This window comes from Amphiura filiformis, chromosome 12 (genome assembly GCF_039555335.1).
Source record: "Amphiura filiformis chromosome 12, Afil_fr2py, whole genome shotgun sequence".
In the NCBI taxonomy this organism is placed as follows: Eukaryota; Metazoa; Echinodermata; class Ophiuroidea; order Amphilepidida; family Amphiuridae; genus Amphiura; species Amphiura filiformis.
This window is the reverse complement of record NC_092639.1, coordinates 29,040,078-29,062,944: the sequence shown is the minus strand read 5'-3', so window position 1 is coordinate 29,062,944 and position 22,867 is coordinate 29,040,078. Positions and strand designations below refer to the sequence as shown.

Sequence of the window (22,867 nt, the reverse complement as noted above, 5' to 3'; positions counted from 1 at the left end):
ACGAAGGTAAGCTTAACCTTAAAAAGCAGTTGATGAAAAATTGATGAAGTTGATCTTTAAGTTTGTGCCTTTGATGACAATTTTATTGCATGCTTGATTATCATGTTTATATTTGGGACCAGGGTTTGGGATCAGTTTAGGACCAGTTCCAATAATTGAAACTCCCAGCTCCGACTCTGAAGTGAAATAACAATAGTTATATGCATTCAATTCACTCGGTCGGACATCCGGGAACATTGTCCCCTTCGGCTTCGTCCCCTCGCGCATAGCAACCAGCTCGAGAAAGGGGAACTGCACATGCGCACACTGGTTTTATAAGGCTATTTCCCCATTGTGAAGTCAGTCCGACCTTGCTCGAGAAACACTAGCCACAAATTTGCTCACGGATTTACGTGTTAGAGAATATGCTCGAACAAGTCCGACCAAGAGAATGCTAGAGTCCATTGCTATCATTTTTTGGTCGATCAGCATTGACATTATTTAGTGAATTAGGTGAGAGCTATTAGGTATGGCATATACATGTAGGACTGACAGCGAGTCTGTAATATGGTAGAATTTCACTAATTTCGTCACATTCTTGTTTGATGTCATTGTCTCCATGTTATTTTATTGTATATACTGCAATAATATCAAGTTCCACACTATTCCATGGGCGATAAGTTATAACATGAATTGCAAAGTTCTTTATTGTTTACTCTGTTTACATTTGTAGGGTAATGGGTTTGCTTGACTTAAAGTTCTTGTCTATCTTTCAGGAAGTCTACACGTATACATCGAACACAGCACAGGGAATATTCAAATTTGGAGATTTATATAGAGTTCCAAAATTGCCACAATGCCGCAGGTAAGACCTCAAGAATGGAAAGCAGGCTTTGCCGTTTGAGGAGAGCTAGAGGAGCGATTGCTCCCCATCACTCCCCTAAAATAAAGCTGAGGAGACCTTTTTATTGCTCACCTACCTTTGGTGTAACAATAATAACCACATAATATACAGTACAGTAAAAATGCTCTCCTAGTGCTCTCCTGTAGCACTTAAGGAGAGTGATTAAAAGCTCCCCTGCAAATTTCAAACGGCAAAGCCTGGGAAAGTAACCATTTTGGACACCGTATGTACATCCAGTTGAAGTGTTAATTACCTGAGGGGGGCACTAAATACAAATCACCATGTATATGGGTATGTTCCCCTGAAAAGACCCCCATTTATGGATTTAGGAAACACCCTCTAAATTTGACCAAAATAAGCTCCGAACAACCCTTGATTTTGATAATTCAGCTCTAAAAGACACATGAATTGTTCATTCCTCATACATTGTATTTCTGGGGTTTTTTTCAGGCAATTTTCAACCAAAAACCCAAAAGAAAGATCCTTAATTTTGATTGTTCACAGCTCCAAAAGACTCCCCCCCCCTTCCTTTTTACTTGTTCACAAAAAAAATGCTTTTACCAGTAAGCTGTCAGCTCCCAAAGACAGATCACCTCAAAAGTCTGGGGGAACATATACAAACCAAAAATTTATGATGTGCCCCCCCCCCCCTATGTTAATCACTTTCAGATGTATTTTGCTTTAAAAAAAAAAAAAAAAAAAGTATAAGGCGAAGAAAAAAAAAATCCTGTTCTAGGGCCCGACCGAAACATATTTTCTGTTTTTTGAGATTTTTTTTCCCATATAAAATAAGCCGTGTTTTGGACAAAAGTGGAATGAGTTTTTGGAAATTGTTTTATGCATCATGTAAAATCAGCTAATTTGGGCAAAAAGTTTTTATTTTGATTGAAAAAACAATGCGCAAAATGAGCGACAAAATTGCAAAAAAATAGTAATTCATTTACAGATTTTGGGTGATTTTTAGAGTCATTTGCTGATATAAAAAAATACACCTGACTGACCGACCCTACTTGAAAGGTCCGCCCACTCATAGAATAGGGTCATTATTTTTTGTCGCCAAAAGCTTAAACATGATCAATTTATTTTACTTCCGAATGCCCAGAAATTGATTATAATTCAATTATTTAAGTGGCTCAGAGGAGATCATGACCTAGCAGTGTTTGCACTCAAATTTTGAGAAAAAATAATAAGCTGATGTATATAAGGGGAATGGCAGGGGTTCAATAAAAGAGATCCCAAGTTTTGATAAGGGGTATAATTTTCTGCCTGGAGGGAGAAATGCCCCAAAATCAACATTTTTTATTAATATTATAAGTTTGTGGGTATCCGAGGATCTGTATCTGTATTGAAATAAACATTAACAAACTAGTGATTTCAACGAAGATTATCATTTTGTCCCAACTTGTTTCTTCTCAGGTGCGACTGTTTAGTATTCACAAAGCTGGGATATACGCCCTCTATGTCCTGTTTCTGCTTCTCCTCGCCTATCTTCTGAATCAACTGGATAGATATTGTCTGGCGATCTGCACACAGCCTATGGCCCAAGAGATTGAGTATGGAGACCAAAGCTGTTTGGCCTTGAAGAATGTTAGCAAAGATATAAGGGGTGATGTCGATTGTCCAAAAATTAAAAATGATCCTGACAGGTGAGTCAGTATATAAGACATTTGACTATGTTGGGAGAGGTTGCAAGCGGTGGTTAGTACGCTCTCGTTAAAAAAAAATTGAGTTAGCTTGAAATTCCCCTGGACAATGAACATACTGCTATTGTCTATTAGCAATGCTGTAGGCCTATTACAATAAGTCAATTTGAGGAATTACCGAGTCAAAATTTATCCAATTTTTTTTTTTTTTTTTTTGAGGGGGGGAAATGCTTCATTTAGCGCACCCAAATTCCAGAGAGAGTTAACACTGTGGTATTTGTGTACACTTGTGTTGAATTTGTCGTCTGCATCGTATCTCGAAAGGCTGCCTTGTGTGATTTTTTTTATTATTGTCACCTATTTGTGATGAGGTACACTGTAAAATTAATTTTATATTTTAATTTTGTGGTATTATAACAGTATAGGCGGTTACCCGTATTTTGCGGTTCTCGGCTGTCATAGTTATTGGCTTTTGCAGATCTCAAACCTGGGCTTCCTTGGCCAAAGTTACACCCACCGACCAAGTTTGAGCTCTAATGAAATCTTTGTTTTTTGACCTATGACCTCACAACCGTAGGTCTGACAAAAAGGTCACAATGGAACTTTTGTTTGTTAGTCCAATTTCCACATACCCACCAAGTTCGAGGGGCAATTTGACATTTTGACCTTTCTTGACCTATGACCTCTTAACCGTAGGTCTGACGAAAAGGTCACCGTGGAAACTTTTGTTTGTTAGTCCAAGGTCCACCCACCTACTAAGTTTGAGATCCATAGGGACAATTGAAAATTTTGACATTTCTTGACCTATGACCTCTTAACGGTAGGTCTGCTGAAAAGATCACCGTGGAAACTTTTGTTTGTTAGTCCAAGGTCCACCCACCCACCAAGTTTGAGCTCAATGGGAGCAATTTGAAATTGTTACCTTTCTTGACCTATGACCTCTTAACCGTGGGTATGACTGAAAAGGTCACCGTGGAAACTTTGCTTGTTAGTCCAAGGTCCACCCACCCACCAAGTTTGAGCTCCATAGGAGCAATTTGAAATTGTTACCTTTCTTGACCTATGACCTCTTAACCATAGGTATGATGAAAAGGTCACCGTGGAAACTTTTGTTTCTTAGTCCAAGGTCCACCCTCCCACGATGTTTGAGCTCCATAGGGGCAATTTAAAATTTTTACCTTTCTTGACCTATGACCTCTTAACCGTAGGTATGATGAAAAGGTCACCGTGGAAACTTTTGTTTGTTAGTTAAAGGTCCACCCACCCACCAAGTTTGAGCTCCATAGGGGCAATTTGAATTTGTTACCTTTCTTGACCTATGACCTCTTAACCATAGGTCTGACAAAAAGGTCACCGTGGAAACTTTTGTTTGTTAGTCCAAGGTCCACCCACCCACCAAGTTTGAGCTCCATAGGGGCAATTTGAAATTAGACTTCAATTGACCTTGACCCCGTCCTTGACCTTTGACCTTAAAAAATATAAACTTGTTCTTCCTCATACCAAGCTGCACCCACCCACCAAGTTTGAGCCCCGCATGACCTACGGTGGCCTCACATTAGCAGTCACAGACAGACAGACAGAGAGACAGAGAATAGCGGATTATTATATAGACTAGGCGGTTACCCATATTTGGCGGTTCTCGGCTGGGCACGATTACCTGGCTGATGGTGACTGTACCCACCAAGTTTGATGCCCATATGACAGTTTTTACTAATTTGACCTCAGATGACCCCTGGTGACCCCAAAATGACCTTACAGAAATTTGGCTCTAAATGTTGACTGTACTCACCAAGTTTCATGCCCATACGACAGTTTTTACTAATTTGACCTCAGATGACCCGTGAGTGACCTCGGATGACCCCGAATGACCTTCCAAAATTTTGGCTTTAAATGTTGTCTTGTACCTACCAAGTTGCATGCCCATACGACAGTTTTTACCAATTTGACCTCAGATGACCTGGGGTGACCTCTGATGACCCGAAAATGACCTTCCAAAATTTTGGCTCTTTATGTTGTCTGTACCTACCAAGTTTCATGCCCATACGACAGTTTTTAGTAATTTGACCTCAGATGACCCCTGGGAGGGACCCGGGGTCAGATGACTTAACTAACATAAACTTCTTCTTGCCAGGACAGAACTACACCCACCCACCGAAGTTTGGGCCCTCACGACCTATGACGGCCTCACACGACAGTTTTTAGTCATTTGACCTCAGATGACCCCTGGGAGGGACCCCGGGGTCAGATGACTTAACTAACATAAACTTCTTCTTGCCAGGACAGAACTACACCCACTCACCAAGTTTGAGCCCCGTACGACTTACGACGGCCTCACATTAGCAGTCACAGACAGACAAACAGACAGACAAATAGACAAACAGACAAACAGAGAATAGCAGTATTATCTATATAATAATACGCTATTCTCTGTCTGTTTGTCTGTCTGTCTGCTGTGACTGCTAATGTGAGGTGAGGCCGTCGAGGTCGACGGGCTCAAACTCGTGGGTGGGTGCAGCTTGGTATGAGGAAGAACGAGTTTATATTTTTAAGGTCAAAGGTCAAGGACGGGTCAAGTTCAATTGAAGTCTAATTTCAAATTGCCCCTATGGAGCTCAAACTTGGTGGGTGGGTGGACCTTGGACTAACAAACAAAAGTTTCCATGGTAACCTTTTTGTCAGACCTACGGTTAAGAGGTCATAGGTCAAGAAAGGTAACAAATTCGAATTGCCCCTATGGAGCTCAAACTTGGTGGGTGGGTGGACCTTTGACTAACAAACAAAAGTTTCCACGGTGACCTTTTCATCATACCTACGGTTAAGAGGTCATAGGTCAAGAAAGGTACAAATTTCAAATTGCCCCTATGGAGCTCAAACATCGTGGGTGGGTGGACCTTGGACTAACAAACAAAAGTTTCCACAGTGACCTTTTCATCATACCTATGGTTAAGAGGTCATAGGTCAAGAAAGGTAACAATTTCAAATTGCTCCTATGGAGCTCAAACTTGGTGGGTGGGTGGACCTGGGACTAACAAGCAAAAGTTTCCACGGTGACCTTTTCGTCAGACCTACGGTTAAGAGGTCATAGGTCAAGAAAGGTAACAATTTCAAAGTGCTCCCATGGAGCTCAAACTTGGTGGGTGGGTGGACCTTGGACTAACAAACAAAAGTTTCCACAGTGATTTTTTCGTCAGACCTACGGTTAAGAGGTCATAGGTCAAGAAATGTCAAAATTTTCAATTGCCCCTATGGATCTCAAACTTGGTAGGTGGGTGGACCTTGGACTAACAAACAAAAGTTTCCACGGTGACCTTTTCGTCAGACCTACGGTTAAGAGGTCATAGGTCAAGAAAGGTCAACATTTCAAATTGCCCTCTGGAACTCAAACTTGGTGGGTGGGTGGACCTTGGACTAACAAACAAAAGTTTCCACGGTGATCTTTTCTTCAGACCCACGGTTAAGAGGTCAAAGGTCAAAAAGGTAAAAATTTCAAATTGCCTATGGAGCTCATACTTGGTGGGTAGGTGGAAATTGGACTAACAAAAAAAAGTTCCATTGTGACCTTTTTTGTCACCTACGGTGGAGAGGTCATAGGTCAAAACACAAAGATTTCAAATTGCTTATGGAGCTCAAACTTGGTCGGTGGGGGTAACTTTGGCCAAGGAAGCCCAGGTTTGAGATCTGCAAAAGCCAATAACTATGACAGCCGAGAACCGCGAAATACGGGTAACCGCCTAGTCTATATTATAATACGCTATTCTCTGTAGATCTGTCTGTCTGTCTGTCTGTCTGTCTGTGACTGCTAATGTGAGGCCACCGTAGGTCATACGGGGCTCAAACTTGGTGGGTGGGTGCAGCTTGGTGTGAGGAAGAACGAGTTTATATTTTTTAAGGTCAAAGGTCAAGGACGGGGTCAAGTTCAATTGAAGTCTAATTTCAAATACTTTAAATGGCAAATCTAGCCATGCCATTGTGTTGACCTTGGACTATCAAACAAAAGTTTCCACGGTGACCTATGTGTCAGACCAACGGTTAAGAGGTCAAAGGTCAAGAAAGGTAAAAATTTCAAACTGCCCCTATGAAGCTCAAACTTGGTGCTAGCCATGCCATTGTGTTGACCTTGGACTATCAAACAAAAGTTTCCACGGTGACCTTTTTGTCAGACCAACGGTTAAGAGGTCAAAGGTCAAGAAAGGTAAAAATTTCAAACTGCCCCTATGAAGCTCAAACTTGGTGGGTGGATGGAACTTGGAATAACAAATAAAAGTTTCCACGATGACCTTTTTGTCAGACCTACGGTTAAGAGGTCATAGGTCAAGAAAGGTAACAATTTCAAATTGCCCCTATGGAGCTCAAACTTGGTGGGTGGGTGGACCTTGGACTAACAAACAAAAGTTTCCACGGTGACCTTTTCATCATACCTACGGTTAAGAGGTCATAGGTCAAGAAAGGTAACAAATTCAAATTGCTCCTATGGAGCTCAAACTTGGTGGGTGGGTGGACCTTGGACTAACAAACAAAAGTTTCAACGGTGATCTTTTCGTCAGACCTACGGTTAAGAGGTCATAGGTCAAGAAATGTCAAAATTTTCAATTGTCCCTATGGAGCTCAAACTTGGTGGGTGGGTGGACCTTGGACTAACAAACAAAAGTTTCAACGGTGATCTTTTCGTCAGACCTACGGTTAAGAGGTCATAGGTCAAGAAATGTCACAATTTTCAATTGTCCCTATGGATCTCAAACTTGGTAGGTGGGTGGACCTTGGACTAACAAACAAAAGTTTCCACGGTGACCTTTTCGTCAGACCTACGGTTAAGAGGTCATAGGTCAAAAACAAAGATTTCAAATTGCTTATGGAGCTCATAACTTGGTCGGTGGGTGTAACTTTGGCCAAGGAAGCCCAGGTTTGAGATCTGCAAAAGCCAGTAACTATGACAGCCGAGAACCGCGAAATACGGGTAACCGCCTAGTTATCTATACTATTAAAGAGGAACTTGCCGATAATCGATACTTTGAAGAGGAACTGATCGATTCATCGGTATCATCTCGGAGATTATAGATAAATTATAAATTAATAAATAGATACATAAATAAGTTCTAGCATTTCCAGATGAATGGTAAATGCATAGATAGATAGATAAATTAATAAATACAAATAATTATTTGGATTTATTCGGTAGATCAACCAATGGTGGCCCGCTTATTTACGGTCCGTTGCTGCGTTGCTATACGCGGATTACGCACAGGTCGTGGCAACTTCCCGACGCGCTAATGATAACAAAACTTCCAGTTTCATCTATAAAGACGGAAAATATCACATCTCTTAGACGGAACTAACAAATTAATGGCTGAGACAAAGGTGGTTTTAAGTTACGTATTTTGAAAATAAATGGTCCAAGTGATCTAATAATTTTGAAAGTGATATTAGTTTATCCGTTCGTGGTGACTTTCGACGGAGAGTGGGCATTATGCGGCATGGTAACCGCAACGGCTATAATAATAAATCAACTGCATTCGTTTATGCAAATTTCGGAAACTTCTTTTGTGATGACTTTCCGAAGATTTTAAATTCAAGGTAGGCCTAGGCATATATACGGTATTGGAAAGTAATTTGAGTTTATTCGTTTGTCATGTTGTGATGAATTTCGATGGGGAGTGTGGGACATTATTAGCAGATTATAGCATGGTATAAAACCGCAACCGCTAAATATCCGTGGCGTAGATTTCTTTTTGACATTAGGGAGGGATGAAAACATTTCTTGAAGTAGGCATATTAATAGTGAATCCGCATCTTTTGGCAACATTAACAATGGCGTAGATTTCTCTTGACATGGCATGAGGGATGGGTCCGTTTAAATCAATTTCTTGCAATAGGCCTACAGTGAAGCCAGCATCTTGGCGACAGAATAATTTATGGCAAGCTAATTAGGCCTACTGGTGAATTATATTGTGCAAAAGTGGAACAAATTCGCACGAAGGCATAAAAATTGGCACTTTTTAGTTTGGCCAAAAATGAGGTTAATTTTGTCAGAAACCCACATCTATTATACATGTGTGAACTTGGGGTGACTATACGGACCATTGACCTTATCAAAACATTGGGGGGTTATACCCACCCCAACACCGGAATTTACGCTATGTAACTCAACCTTCTTGAAACCCAATGTTGCTATAGGCCTACTTGATGAAACAGAAACACATATAAAAAAGAACGAACGAAAGAAATAATGGAACCCACATACATACGTCAACATGGAGGTGATTCAGTAGATCATGCCCCTTATCGAAATATTGAGGAATTTATTACTCATCCCGGGATTTATGCCTATGTAAAGAAAGAAGAAGGAAGGAAGGAAAAAGGAAGGAAAGAGGGAAGGAAAGAGGGAAAGAAAGAGGGAAAGAACGAAAAGAAAGAAAGAAAGAAAGAAAGAAAGAAAGAAAGAAAGAAAGAAAGAAAGAAAGAAAGAAAGAAAGAAAGAAAGAAAGAAAAGAAAAAGAAACAACGGGAAAGCAAGAAAAGAAAGAAGAGAGAAAGAAAACAAAGAAGAAATAGACAGACAGAAAGAAAGAAAGAAAGAAAGAAAGAAAGAGAGAGAGAGAGAAAGAAAGTGAACAAGCAAGAAATAGAAAGAGAAATGGAGAAAAAAAAAAAAAAAAGGGGAAAGAGAAAGAAAAAATAAGTAAAAAGGGGAAGGAAAGAGGGAAAGAAAGAAAGAAAGAAAGAAAGAAAGAAAGAAAGAAAGAAAGAAAGAAAGAAAGAAAGAAAGAAAGAGGGAAAGAAAGAAAGAAAGATAGAAAGAAAGGGAAAGAAAGAAAGAAAGAAAAAGAAAGAAAGAAAGAAAGAAAGAAAGAAAGAAAGAAAGAAAGAAAGAAAGAAAGAAAGAAAGAAAGAAAGAAAGAAAGAAAGAAAGAAAGAAAGAAAGAAAGGAAAGCAAGAAAGAAGTGAGGGAAAGCAAGAAAGAAAGGGAGGGAAAGCAAGAGAGAAAGGGAGGGCAAGAGAGAAAGGGAGGGAAAGCAAGAAAGAAAGGGAGGGAAAGCAAGAAAGAAAGGGAGGGAAGCAAGAAAGAAAGGGAGGGAAAGCAAGAGAGAAAGGGAGGGAAAGCAAGAGAGAAAGGGAGGGAAAGCAAGAAAGAAAGAGGGAAAGCAAGAAAGAAAGGAAGGGAAAGCAAGAGAGAAAGAAAGCAAGAAAGAAAGGGGAAAGCAAGAGAGAAAGAACGGGAAAGCAAGAAAGAAAGAACGGGAAAGCAAGAAAGAAAGAACGGGAAAGCAAGAAAGAAAGAACGGGAAAGTAAGAAAGAAAGAACGACGTTTGCAAAGTATAGAGGCAACAAATGGTAGGCCTACCACATCACTAACAGCGTAATAATTGAGCTGTTAAAAGCGATACCAATTGAACTGATTACCATTTCCATCGTTTATACTAACCGATCCCGTTTACTAACCGCTCCCATTTACTCATCTAGCGGGGGCCCGCGCGAAGCGCGGGTACCCGCTAGTATAGATTATACAACCTCGTGAACATTCAAGAAAGAAAGAAGCATGCTGAAATCTAAAATATCAATATAAAATACAACAATCATGATAAAAATCACAAAAGGCAGCCTTTTGAAATAGATCAGTATGCAGACAACAAATTATGTCCCCATTCACAAAGGACATTCCAGTGCCAAAAATATTTTTTGTAACTTACTAATAATGCTTAACCTTACCTTGTACTGCAGCTGTGATGAGCAAACAGGAACAGACAACAAAACCATCGTTTGCGATTACAACTACAACGGCAATGGGTTTCAGTACCAGCTTCTTGTGGGACCCATCTTCATTGTCATCTACACGTTTTCTGGTATCCCACTCGGCTATGCGGCTGATCTCACCAATCGTAAGAACCTCTTGGCCTTCTGTTTAATCATGTGGAGTGCGATGACACTACTGACAGGATTTGCAACTGAATACTGGCATCTGGCTGTACTCAGATTTGGACTGGGGATCTTGTAAGTGTAGTCTTTTCAGAAGGATTGGGTGGAGGCACTCACATCTGCATGGTGTATGTGCCTGTTTGATTTGGGTTAAATTTCAGCTTCAGAAAAGAAAAGCAAGCTCAATTTACAGGGTGTCACAGAATACTTAGGACCCAGATATGTGACAATTTTCATGATATTTTCAAGTTTTACCTGACCATCACACAATATACAACACAAGACTAATTTTTGTTGTTGTTTTAAATGTAATAATTTCAAAAATTAGACTTTATATTGATACTGGAAAGTCTTTCATCCATAATATCATTGCTGTTCTATCAAAACTCCCAACTTTTTTGGAAAATGATTTTTTGGATTCATTTTGTTGTTGCAGTCATTATGCAAATTGTATTAATGTTTTATTTGGATCAGCCAATCAGCAAGCAGGAAAAGTTTGCTATTTTTTTTAAAAACCTACATACAAGGTTTTGTGTGCATCGCAATTTCATGTGAAATGAGTGAAATTCCATAACCGTAGAGTGGCTGCTTCCTGGCTTGATCTGCAATCAATGTTTTTTAAGGACGTGTACAGATGAAACAAGTTGTTGTTTGCTGTATCAAGCCAATCCTGTTCCATCAATCTAACATTCTGCTGCACTGTTAGAGGTACAGTTATAGGTATTAAAATCTAGGGTATTATCAATTTCTTTAATATCAATGTAACTTTACTATCAATTCATAGCTTTCTATCAAAACCTTGTAACTCCAACTTTGTATTCAATTAGTTTTTTTTCCTCCTGCAAAATTTTGCTTTTTGGAGTTATGAGGTTTTGACAGAACAGTGTAAAGGCTATTATGTAATTTTCCCTTATCTTGCCAACTTTGATCTGTTTTAATACTCTCACCTAATTTGAACTCTCGTTAACTTGTTGCATTGTCTATTCATTTGTTTTAGTGAGGCTGGCTGCACACCATTTGCTTCTAGCATAATAGCAGACTACTTTTCTGAGGATATCAGGGGTTCAGCATTGGGTGTATACAACATGGGTATCTACATAGGATATAGTCTCTCTTATGCATTTGGAAATTTCATCACAGATGCTAATATCAATGGACAGGTGGGTGATCAATGATAGTAGTGTGGCTAGTGAGAAATCATTTCTTTTTAAAAATAATGTAGAAATATTTTTAAAAGTCATTTAAATTATTATTAGAAATCATTCTCAGTTGTACAAATATTTAATAAAGATTGTTTAATTAAACTTATGAACAAAAGAACAGAAATGGTTTACATGAAAATAAAAAATTTGCTGTTTTATATATTAGAAATAAGAAATCATTTAAGCATTAAAGAATATTCATAAGGCAACAAAAGAAACGAACCCTTCAACAAGCCTGACCGACCCCCTTTTCGTGTTGTTGCTGTATGTACATAAAATAAGCATTTCTTTTGGCAAATTTTTACCATTAAAATTTTTAGGGCCATTTGAGACATAAGAAGAAGAAAAACACCCGTCCAATTGACCCAACCGACTCCCCATAGAACAGTGTTTTTTTGTCGCCTAAAGGGTGTACGTCATGATAATAACAAATTCCCATAATTCTAAACAATTAACGTAATGAATAAAGCAATCAAGTGATAATTCAGAAAAGAAATAGATGATTTTCTTGATTATCTTGTTTCCTCAGGGATGGAGATGGACATTCTTCATATCAGGCATTCCAGGCTTTGCATTAGGAGCATTGATATTGTTCACAATGCGAGAACCAGAAAGAACATTAAATCGAGGAGAGCAAGCGCAGAAATCTAAATATGAAGCCACAGCCCTGCAGCGGCTAACACTTGCTGCAAAGCAGTTCTTAAGCCCTTCTTTACTTCTTATTTGTATTGCTGGGTCCATCAGAAATGGAGGTATGTACGGGATTTAATTTTATTCTGTAAAGCAGTTGTCAAAATTGATCAAGATCACCTCCCCCCCCCAAAAAAAAAGCTTTGTACCAGCCCCATTACAAATAGCAAGTTGTATGACATGTACATGTGTAACAGGTTATTCCAGTTGAAATATTTACACCCCCTATGAAAGATTTGACTTTAATCTCCCACACAAGGAGTGTGAATTTCAAATGGAGCCATTCAGTCAACCTCATTTGAAATTCACACTCCCTGTGTGGAAGATTACAATCATGTCTTCCATAGGGGGTGTATAGATTTCAACTGTTTAGCCCAATTTTGTTCACTCCATTGATTAGAGGTTAATAACCTCAATTGTTTGGAGTTATTGTGAAAAATCTAAACATCTTGCCTTGAAACCAAGGAATATCCATCCCAAGGGGCTGCAAAAGATATTTTTAGAGGTCCATAGCACAGTTTCAGATTTTCACAATGCCTGGCATAACTGATGCATAGCTAATCAAATTCATAGCCATCTACTTTGAGCTCCTAATTTATAAAATAACAAGATTTAATTTTCTTAATCGTGTAAAAATAAAAATCTTTAATCAAAACATTCATTTGCGACATTTATTCTTGTGCCACCTAGTCCTTCGCTATGTCACAGGCAGAGGTCTTTGATGGATTTACAAGTGCTTTTATCACCTATTCAACAGTGCGTAATGACCCCCAATGAAGTGAAAAGGCAGGAAATTTGCATAATTTATGTCCTATTTGTTTCTCACTTTAAGGCCCAGAAAAAAGTTGTTTGCTTGTCTTCGTCCAACCAACCGTCTCTGCAGTCCCAAAAAAGTCATGAACTTTTCATATGATAAACTGAGGATATAAAAGAAATGTTGTAAAATATCATTTTATGCATGTTTTCCCTATCCAGTTGGCCTGGCTAAGTGTTCCGATATTTCATATTATCATCCTCAGCGTCTACACAAGTAAAACATTGCAGTAGTTTAATTTTGCCAGACATGTACGCGCAAATAAAGTAGGTTTACCTCGAATTTGTCTTTGGTGGAAATTCTGTGGTTAGTGAGTGTTTTACATACAAACAAGTACTTCACATTATACTTTTGGTACTTGAGAAAAAAAGAAGAAAAAAAGATTCTGACTGACCGACCAAACTTCTGAAAGTAATCTATGGACAAGCAAACAATTTATTTTTTTGGGCCTAAGTATACATGGAGCTTATGAATCCGGTTTAATTCATTCAAACCACACCATCAAAGATTTTTCTTGATTGTTCATTTTCAGCTGGCTATGTATGGGGCTTTAACACACAGAATTATTTCAACCTGTACTATCCTAATGAGAACACCGGTCTGTGGTTTTCCTGGATTCCCTTAGTAGGAGGCAGCATTGGGGTTGTATTTGGTGGCGTCATATCTGATAATGTAGTCAGAACCAGAGGACCGGTGGCCAGAATATGGGTTCTCATATTCAGTTTGGTAAGATTGTAATTTATTCTTATTTTCATGCCAAATAATTTTTGATTTTTCATGATTGTAGCATCCTCTTTTGTGGCATGTTTCAGTAGATATCCACATAAAAGTTCATTTTACAAAATTTCAGTTGATTGCGATTTTGGGTTTCAGAGTTATGCATGATTATGTGTATACATAGGCTCGATATGCATCTGTGTTGTAATTTTGTTATGTCAACAGAACATAAATACAAATTTAACGATATTTTTGCCAAGTGGATGATTCTTTAGGAAATATTTTGCACATATAAACTAGGCATGTTCACGATAATGTTTTTATCGTGTATCGCGATCAATTTTCATCATCGTGATTGCGATAATAGTTTGACAGGCCACGATATTTTGATGGTAAATAGTGTTTTCAATTTAAAACCAAAAAGCAGGCAGATGAAACAGAATATACCGAGAGTGACCAACCCGACAATGGCGCCAATGACAATACCACTAGCAATAGCACCACCCAACAATGGTGCTAATGACAATACCACTAACAATAGCGCCACCAGATACAGACTAACAATATTTTCATGTTTTTTCGAAACAGAAACTTTAAGCTTCTCTTATTATTGCCATTATCGATTATCGTGATATATTTTGCTTGCGATATACGATATTGAAAAAGTGGCAATATAAACGTTATGTACCTAGAGGTTTCTGATAGTATAAAAATCTCATTTTGTGGGGAAATCAGGCTTTGATTCATGAAATGCCCTTTTAAAATATTGTTTAATGCTTAGAAAAACAAGTTCAAAATATTTTGCTAAATATTGTTTTTAAAAAGTACTTTTTGCTATAAAATATAAATTTGACAAGCTGGTAAAAGAATAAAAGATGATATTTTTAAGTTGTGTATAACTATAATTTTGACGATCATGTAGTAAATAGGTTCTAAATATTGTCATGGTTTACTTAATTACTCTGCAGTTGTTAGCTGCTCCGTTTGCTGCTGGTACTCTTTTCTTACCACCACCATGGGCATTTGTCAGTCAGATACCATGTTATCTATTTGGTAAGTTATTGTGATTGTTTATAAATGATTCAAAAATAATAACTCCTCCCCCAAAAAAAATATTACAAACCATTTCTTCGCATAACTTCACATATATTTTGTTGATTTGAAAAATATAAAAACATGTGAATAGAGGTATCATTTTGCTATCCTCCCAAAGTTCTACTTTTTTGAAATCATTTTACTTTGGTCCAAAATAATCTCTATTTTCCAAAAATGCTGCTCTCAGAAAAAGTTGCACTTTTCAAAATCTATACATAAAATGTATTTAGCCATTAGCGTTCTTAATATCAACAAAATGTGTATTACATTGCGAATTTTTTTTTTTTTTTTTTTTTTTTAAATCAAAATTATTTGATATCAGAAGGACATTCTTCGTATTCAGAATGCAATTCGGTATGTCTGATGTGCTCTAATGTCCCACAATAAATACTGTCCAAACATTCATACCCCATCCCTTAATAGAAATTGTTAGTTTTTGGTTTCTAAATTAAAAAATTTGTCCAAGGGAGGACTGTCCCTCCCACCTGGTTATAACATTGGTCACCTCATGTATACCCAAACTTTGCAAATGTACCCAATAATTGAACTTATTTAAACCTGTTTAAAAACATTGTAGTCATCCACATGCACAAAACTAGCCTTGACATTCAGGGGGGAAGCAGATGACATTCTGCCTAGAATATAAAGGCCCTGCATGCTTTTATCGATTGGCTCCAAACAAAGGATTTGAACCGGTGTCCTTCATCATAATCATGGCGCAATGCACTCTATTCAATCAAATGTTGTCATCAACCTATTTGATCGTAGTGCATTTGTTATGTGTGTGAGACGAACTGTTGCGGTAAATTGCAATCATGCTTTTGTTGAATGCATTTGAGAAGTCCGCCATATTTACAGTATGATACATCATATGCACAAACTCTATATAAGATCTAATCAATTTGTTCTTGTACATTGTTAATTCTAGGAGAGATGTGGGTAGGCGTCACCCTTGCCGTTGTCGTTGAGCTAGTGCCGTCAGCGGTCCGTGCCACAGCAGTAGCATTCTATCTGTTCATAATCACCAACATTGGAGGCAATATGAACCTACTTGTTTCACCAATAGAAAAGGCATCTAGTCTGAAAACAGCTCTATATCTATTGTATCCTGGATGCTATGTTTTAGGGTAAGTGATCCTGTGGTTGGAAAGTATGGATACATAGGGCACGGTGGCGCAGCGGTTCGGGCTCTGCCTTGTAATCGGTGGATTGTGAGTTTGAGTCGTAATTCTATCAAATATTCATATCATGTTGATCACTCACACCTGTAGGATTAGTATCTTTGACAAGATCGGTATTGTATTCAATCTATGATTGCAGACATACACAGGTGATGAGTGCAACCTGATTGTAGCGTAGGGTGATTCAAAAATTGTTTTAACCTATTGCTATGGTAGTTAATCATGTTACATTATCACTTCTACGGCAAATAAGTTCTGCAAGGATTTCAATTTGAAGCAGTTTTTCGAAAACCTATACCTGCTACCTGAGGATGTTAGTTATCCTTTTTGAGTTCTAAAAATGTAAGTGAACAAAGAGCATGCATTTCTGCAAAAGCAGTGGTAATTGTCTGTTTCTTCCTGTTGTTGGCAATGTCCATATGGCACTTGGAATGGTGTTTCATGGAAACCGTCCATCTTTAGGGTGAGATAGTCTCTTTTTATGTATAATTGTCAATATCCGGAAGAAGTAGATGTGCATCAGTCAGTCAACCTACAGCATTACACCACTGATGATAGAGAATGGTTTCTCTAAACTTATACAGATTAAAAATATGAGTGTTATTGACTAATTTTAAATATTTACTTCATGTCTCCTAGTATGAATCGCATTTAGTAATATTGATAAAATGCTTTCTTTCTTGCAGGGCTGCCGTATTCTTGTTATCACTGTTTGTAATAAAACGTGATATCAAGAAGGTGAAGAACAGAGAATTAACAGATGAATCAAGGCAGGGTTTACTGGCGTCGGATAACCAAGAAGGAGAAGAAGATGCCATTAATTATGGGTCTACTAAAAGAGAGGGAGAAATTTCATAGGTTGAGAGGTGTATCTCATGCCACTTACAGGCAGTGGCGGCACCAGGAATTTGTTTCTGGGGGGCATTGAGGGGGGCAAAGTGAATTTCAGGGGGGGGGGGGTAAAATAAACAAATTTTGCGCAAAATTACAGCAAAAAGGTGAAATTTTCGTAATTTGGGGTTTTTACTGGGAGCAACAGGGGGGCAAGAGTTCTGACTGGGGGCATTTGCCTCCTCATCCCCCGTGGTGCTGCCACTGCTTACAGGTCTTTCATCTAATTTGTGTCCATCATGGAACACTTGGTACATGTGCAGCTTCATGAGCAGCAATGCACATGCGTACGGCGCAGCTGGAACCTTTGCAAAACTGACCAATCACGCTCCTGGATATTACATATCGAGTAGATAGCGTCTTATGCTGTGTACGCTACATGTACATGATGGGTATGTTCCATAATGGCCAGGAATTATTTTGAAAGACCTGTACCTACAGTATTTGTTTCATTGTAGCTGATACACAGGCTGAGAATGAAAGCAATATGATATTAAGAGAATAAAGGGCAGGGGAAAAGATTGTTTTACCTTGCGAGAATTCATTTGGAATCTGGCAACGAGAATTTGTTTGGCAAGAATGATTCTCCCCATGTATGGTCTATATGGTCTAATTATGGTCTATTAACAGAGAGGGAGACATTTTTATAAGTTGAGAGGCATGTTTCATGCCCGGGGAAGGGGGGGGGGGGTATTTAGTACATATGTGACATGGTATATCAAAAGGAGACACTTTTGGGCAGGATCGTAAATGGAGAAATAGCAAAAAATCTGCCCGGGTGATTTTTTCACAATTTGGGTTTGTTGGAAATTTGTGATGTTGATAATGTTTAAAATAATTGGCATCTTGTATTTTTTCAGACATTTTTCAATGTACATATGTATGTACAAAATTGTCAGTAATATTTTTAAAGGCCGATATCTCAATTTCCAATTTTATAATACCATAACTTACAAACTCAATATCTTTGTTTAGGAATGTCCGATTTCATTGGGAAAAACAGCGTTGTGGAGCAAAATATCTCTATATTTAAGATATGTAAAACACTCAACATTGATAACCTGCCCAAAAGTGTCTCTTCTTGATATACCACGTTACCACAAACATGGGTAGCATTTTCGGAATTTTGGTATATCGATGACACATTTTTCTAGGCCAATTTTGGTATATGGAATGGATGGGTCCTTTTTTCAAAATTTGGGGGAAAATTTGTAAAAATTAAGACAGTTTGAGTTAAATTTGGCCAAAAATGTGGAATTTTGGTATATCGATGGGTCCAAATTTCTTGAAAATTTAGTGTATTGATGAGTCCCCTGGGGTCTCATGTAAATTACCTTGAATATTTGTTTCATTATAGCTGATAACAAACAGCCTGGACATGATACCATTATTTTCTCGAGAACAAGTCTTAAGATCAAGTGAAGTTGTTCTGTGCCCATGATAATGCTATGACATCGTTATGAATTCGGCAGACGGCCGAATCCGGATTCGGCTTTTGGTAAATTCATTTTAGGCATGCATTACTTTTGAATTAGAGAACAAGGGATCAATGCTTAACCTATAGAGGGCAGCAAATCAATTTTTTTAACGGTTATTGTCTTTGACCGCACTGCGAGTCACCGTTGTCTAACCCTGTATGCCGCCCTCTTTTGAATACTTACTATGCTGTTATCATCTGATCTCCGTTAAAAATTATGTACAGCATTGATCCCTTATTCTCAAATTCAAAAGTAATGCATGCGTAAAATGAATTTACCAAAAGCCGAATACGGATTCGGCCGTCTGCCGAATTCATAACGACATGATAAACAGGTTGTATCAAAATGATCTCGGTTTTGGCATTTTTTTTTGGGGGGGCGGGTATTTTTGAAAGAGTGTCTCTTCCAAACACAACATTAGATCCGGTTGAAATAACAAGACTTTATAATTTTATATCTAAATGTATACTCCTATCAAGTGGATCCAGTGGTGCATTTGGAAGGGGAAGGCATTTCAAAAACACCAAAAAACATATGGAGAACAATCATTTTGATATAGCCTGCATGACAGAGGCTAGAAATAATACCTTTATGAACTTATATGTATATAAGATAAGATGTTAATATTACTAAAAAAATTTGATGAAGTAAAATCCTTGATTTTGCCAAAAGGATTATCCGAACTATATCCTGTATCTATCAGTCTGGTTCCAATGTTATTGCTTATACCATTGCATTATAACCCTAACACTGCCAACAACAGAATCCAACATGAAAAACTGTGCACATGCAGGCATATCGCGTGATGACATGACAGAATCACTCCTTATGTGCATGGTGTCGCTGGACGGGCCAGCTAAACCTCTGTGGTTACTGGTCTGTGTTTATCTGCTTGGCACGCAAGGGGTTTACGGGTCGAATCCTGGGGGTACCAAGTGATTTTTTGTTCATCTTCTCTCCTTTCATTTATTCTCTCCCTCTCAATAGCAAAAAAAATCCTCTGGGTGTTAGGGTTAACTAACATCATATAGACGTGCACCTTAAGAAACCAATGAAATTAAACATTTTATAAGTGCTCAAGGATATCGCATGATGCCTTCTTGACTGAAGCTGAAAATATACTTGATCACTTTTTAAAAGCAATTGGCAAAGAGCAATTGGGTGTCAACATAAATAAGTCACCTGCTCAGTTCAACTAAGCTATCAACAAAATCATGTGTGGTGGGATAGAAAGCTTATTTGGGCTGGCATCAATGTACAACCCTTGTCAGAGGTGTGCTATGGGGTAGCGTAAAAGGCCAAAAGTGGTAAAAAGTAGGATTGAATCAGACTAGGGTAAGTGTTATGAATTTGTATGATAAGTAACATAAAACCTACATCTCAAGATTATTGAGATTATCAACATGTACATACTACACTACTTTGGTGGTAACCAAAGTGTTTTTTTAGTGTTGTGGTACTTCAGTACTTGGTAATGCAAGTGCTCTGTTGCCCGATTCTAAATCAAATGAATCATTCAATTTGTGATAAATGCTGTTTGTGGACAAGATGTTAATAAGTATTAAAAAGTCTGATCTTTTAATGATCTCATTTAATGCATTTGTAATTTATTTTATACAGAAATTACTAAAAATAACCTTAATTGCTGATAATATTACTGCAAAGCTATTTAATTTTGCTAGTAATTAACTTCGCTAATTCCCATTGACCACCATTTTCATGAGAATTTAATTTTGCTAATCCAGGAATTTGTGTTTACAATTCAATGTAAATCTGCCAAATTCATGGGTATTTAGCGAATTAAGGTAATACACTATTTTAAAGTGTTGCGATTTGGTAGTTCACAACATCTTGCGAATGGTAATGAGCTTTGGCAAAAATTGCATTGCTCATTTCCTTGCGAGCGTGTAGAAGAATTCAAATATCACAGAAATAATTTTGTAGGTCCTTGAGTTATGTTGTAAAAGTTGTAAAATGTACATAACTCATTAACAACAATAAATTAAGCAAGTTTTCAAATTATATAATTTGTAGAATGAACCTTTGTGTTATTTGTCAATAATTTATTGATCTAGAGAATGAAAATCGATTTTTTGGTTGCTTCGACCAACAACTCCTCGTCTACCCTTAAGGCCTCTAGCGAAATTAGCAAAATTAAATCTCTAGTGAAATTAAGTGGTTTTACAGTGTTTGGCTATTGCAGTCGAAATCCACACACCCCCTATCTAAGACAAGATCTTAATCTCCCACACAGGGAGTGTGATTTTCAAATGGGGTTACCTGAATGGGTCACTCCATTTGAGATCTAACCTCCTTGTGTGGGAGATTAAGGTCATGTCTTGCTTAGGGGATGTATGGATTTTAACTGGAATAACTGTTGTAGTTAGATACTTAAATGTGAACCAAAGAAGTATTTTGTATACTTAACTGTCATTGGCAATGCCTAAATAATGTTACAATTATTTTGTATGAATGTTTTATAGTTTCTTACGGTCATCTTGAAATATGAAAATAAATAATATAACGCACAAATGATTAACCTTTCTGCACATGGTTTTATTTTCTTATCAGTTTTCTAATCATTGATTTTGACATAATTTTATATATTGGTCTATTCCATTTGAACCACCCTCCCCCCTTAAGGAAGATTTTGGACATTCATCTGAAGATTCGGTCATTTCATATCCAATAATGTTCATTCAGAAATAGTAGAAAAGTTATGGATGATTTTGGAATTCTCAAATTTTTCAAATTGGGGCCAAAAAATCCATCTATATTTCGGCATTGTTAACATGCTTCAGCTGGAGTCTTAACATAAAATGTGCACAACTTGCCACCTGGATTTACCATATAGTCTGAGAGTACTAAATTAAGAGAGGCGCTACTTCAATCGCTAAAGTGAGGACAGCGTGAGCTCGGTACCTGCGTAAGAGTCTGTTCGACAAAGGTGATTGTGAATATGTAATGATATGAATGAGCTATAATGTGACGTAGCTACGAAAAGGATGATTGACAGCGCCGTATATGGTTCATTGGGCGGAGCCATTATGCCCATATTAGGCTGTTGTGCAGACATCACACTTTGCGAACGGTACAAAAAGGTGACTGATAGATCTATTACGGTTTGGCAGCAGACAGATTGCGCTGTCCTCTGACCCTGACTGTTTGTCACGTAGACAGACCGTGACCTGGGTAAACACGCATACAAAGCAGGGGATGTGACTGTGCCACAGGTCTTGTCTTCGGAATCGGTATAGGCAATTTGTACAGAGTGCCGCTAGCCTGATATAGTTCAACTGGAATTATAATATCTATATGTCTTCTTCCAGAGGGGGTGTGGATTTTAAATGGAATAGTCCAATTGATCATAAGTAACCAGCTGCATTGTTATATATATTATCTAACCTTCATAAAAGAAACCCTCGTCAAAGCAATCGCTGCTAATCATACTATTTTGTACAATTAACAGGGGTGTGGGAGGACACAGACCAAAAATCAGGTTAAAAATGCCAAATATGGACTGAAAATAAAAAAGAAATCCACTTAAAAAAAGAGGAAATGAGCTGAAAAGAAGATTGAGAGAAAATCTCCCTCCCTATTTTCCAATTGCTCCTTGAAAAATGTCAGGATATTATTTCATATATTATTTTATATATTTCCTGCAACATCAACTTAAGTACAGTGTATTTTAATAATAGTTGTCCTTGTGTGCAAGAAACTAGCTTAAACTTGTCTTGAGGTAAAACATTAATGCAATACAGTTTATACTTTTTTTATACACCTACTAGTTTTATGCTGCGAATGTATATTGTTTAACCATTATGGGTGATCCATACTAGAAAACCATATTTCAACTTGCTTTTCCCAACTAATTATTACTTGATATCGATATGAGTTTGACAGAGTGCGAATATCAATTTGTGTCTGTTAAAATCATACTACGCATGAATTGACTTGACATGAGATCAGACGGTGCGATACTGCACTATTAACCAAACCTGGTTGCTGCCCTCTTTCGCTTACCTATCATGCTGAATCACCACTAAATAGTTTATATGCTACCCTCTGGCTGCCTATATCTGATCCCCTGTTCGCCAAATTCATGTGTAACATGAATTTAACCCCATAAGAACTACCTGCTGATTGGCTAAAAAGTTTTCATTATCATCAATTGGACCAATCAATTTTTATGACCATATTTGGAAGAAGCATGAAAAATGCTTTAAAATGGGTGCAAACAAGCCTATAGTATTGGTTCAGTGATTCTTGAGATAACTCTTGATATTTTGAGAAAATATCTCAAAACTTGACACTCTTTATGTTGAAGCCTATGGCTAGCATGCAGAGCATTAAAGCTAAAA

The 22,867-nt window shown here is 37.8% G+C and overlaps 1 protein-coding gene and 1 long non-coding RNA gene across 2 annotated transcripts; both read left to right on the top strand.

Annotated features, from left to right (window-relative positions):
* Positions 1-751: 751 nt before the first annotated feature.
* LOC140166025 (MFS-type efflux pump MSMEG_3705-like) lies at positions 752-17,080 on the top strand. The gene is made up of 9 exons (XM_072189396.1): positions 752-844; positions 2,300-2,529; positions 10,244-10,513; positions 11,436-11,598; positions 12,170-12,392; positions 13,677-13,870; positions 14,830-14,914; positions 15,885-16,083; positions 16,824-17,080. The coding sequence occupies exons 1-9, from the start codon at positions 836-838 to the stop codon at positions 16,993-16,995; spliced, it is 1,545 nt and encodes a 514-aa protein (XP_072045497.1). The 5' UTR covers positions 752-835; the 3' UTR covers positions 16,996-17,080.
* A 2,657-nt stretch (positions 17,081-19,737) lies between these two features.
* On the top strand, positions 19,738-21,045 carry LOC140166024 (uncharacterized). The gene is made up of 2 exons (XR_011860801.1): positions 19,738-20,311; positions 20,639-21,045. It is a non-coding gene; the product is annotated as an uncharacterized lncRNA (long non-coding RNA).
* The last annotated feature ends 1,822 nt before the right edge of the window (positions 21,046-22,867 follow it).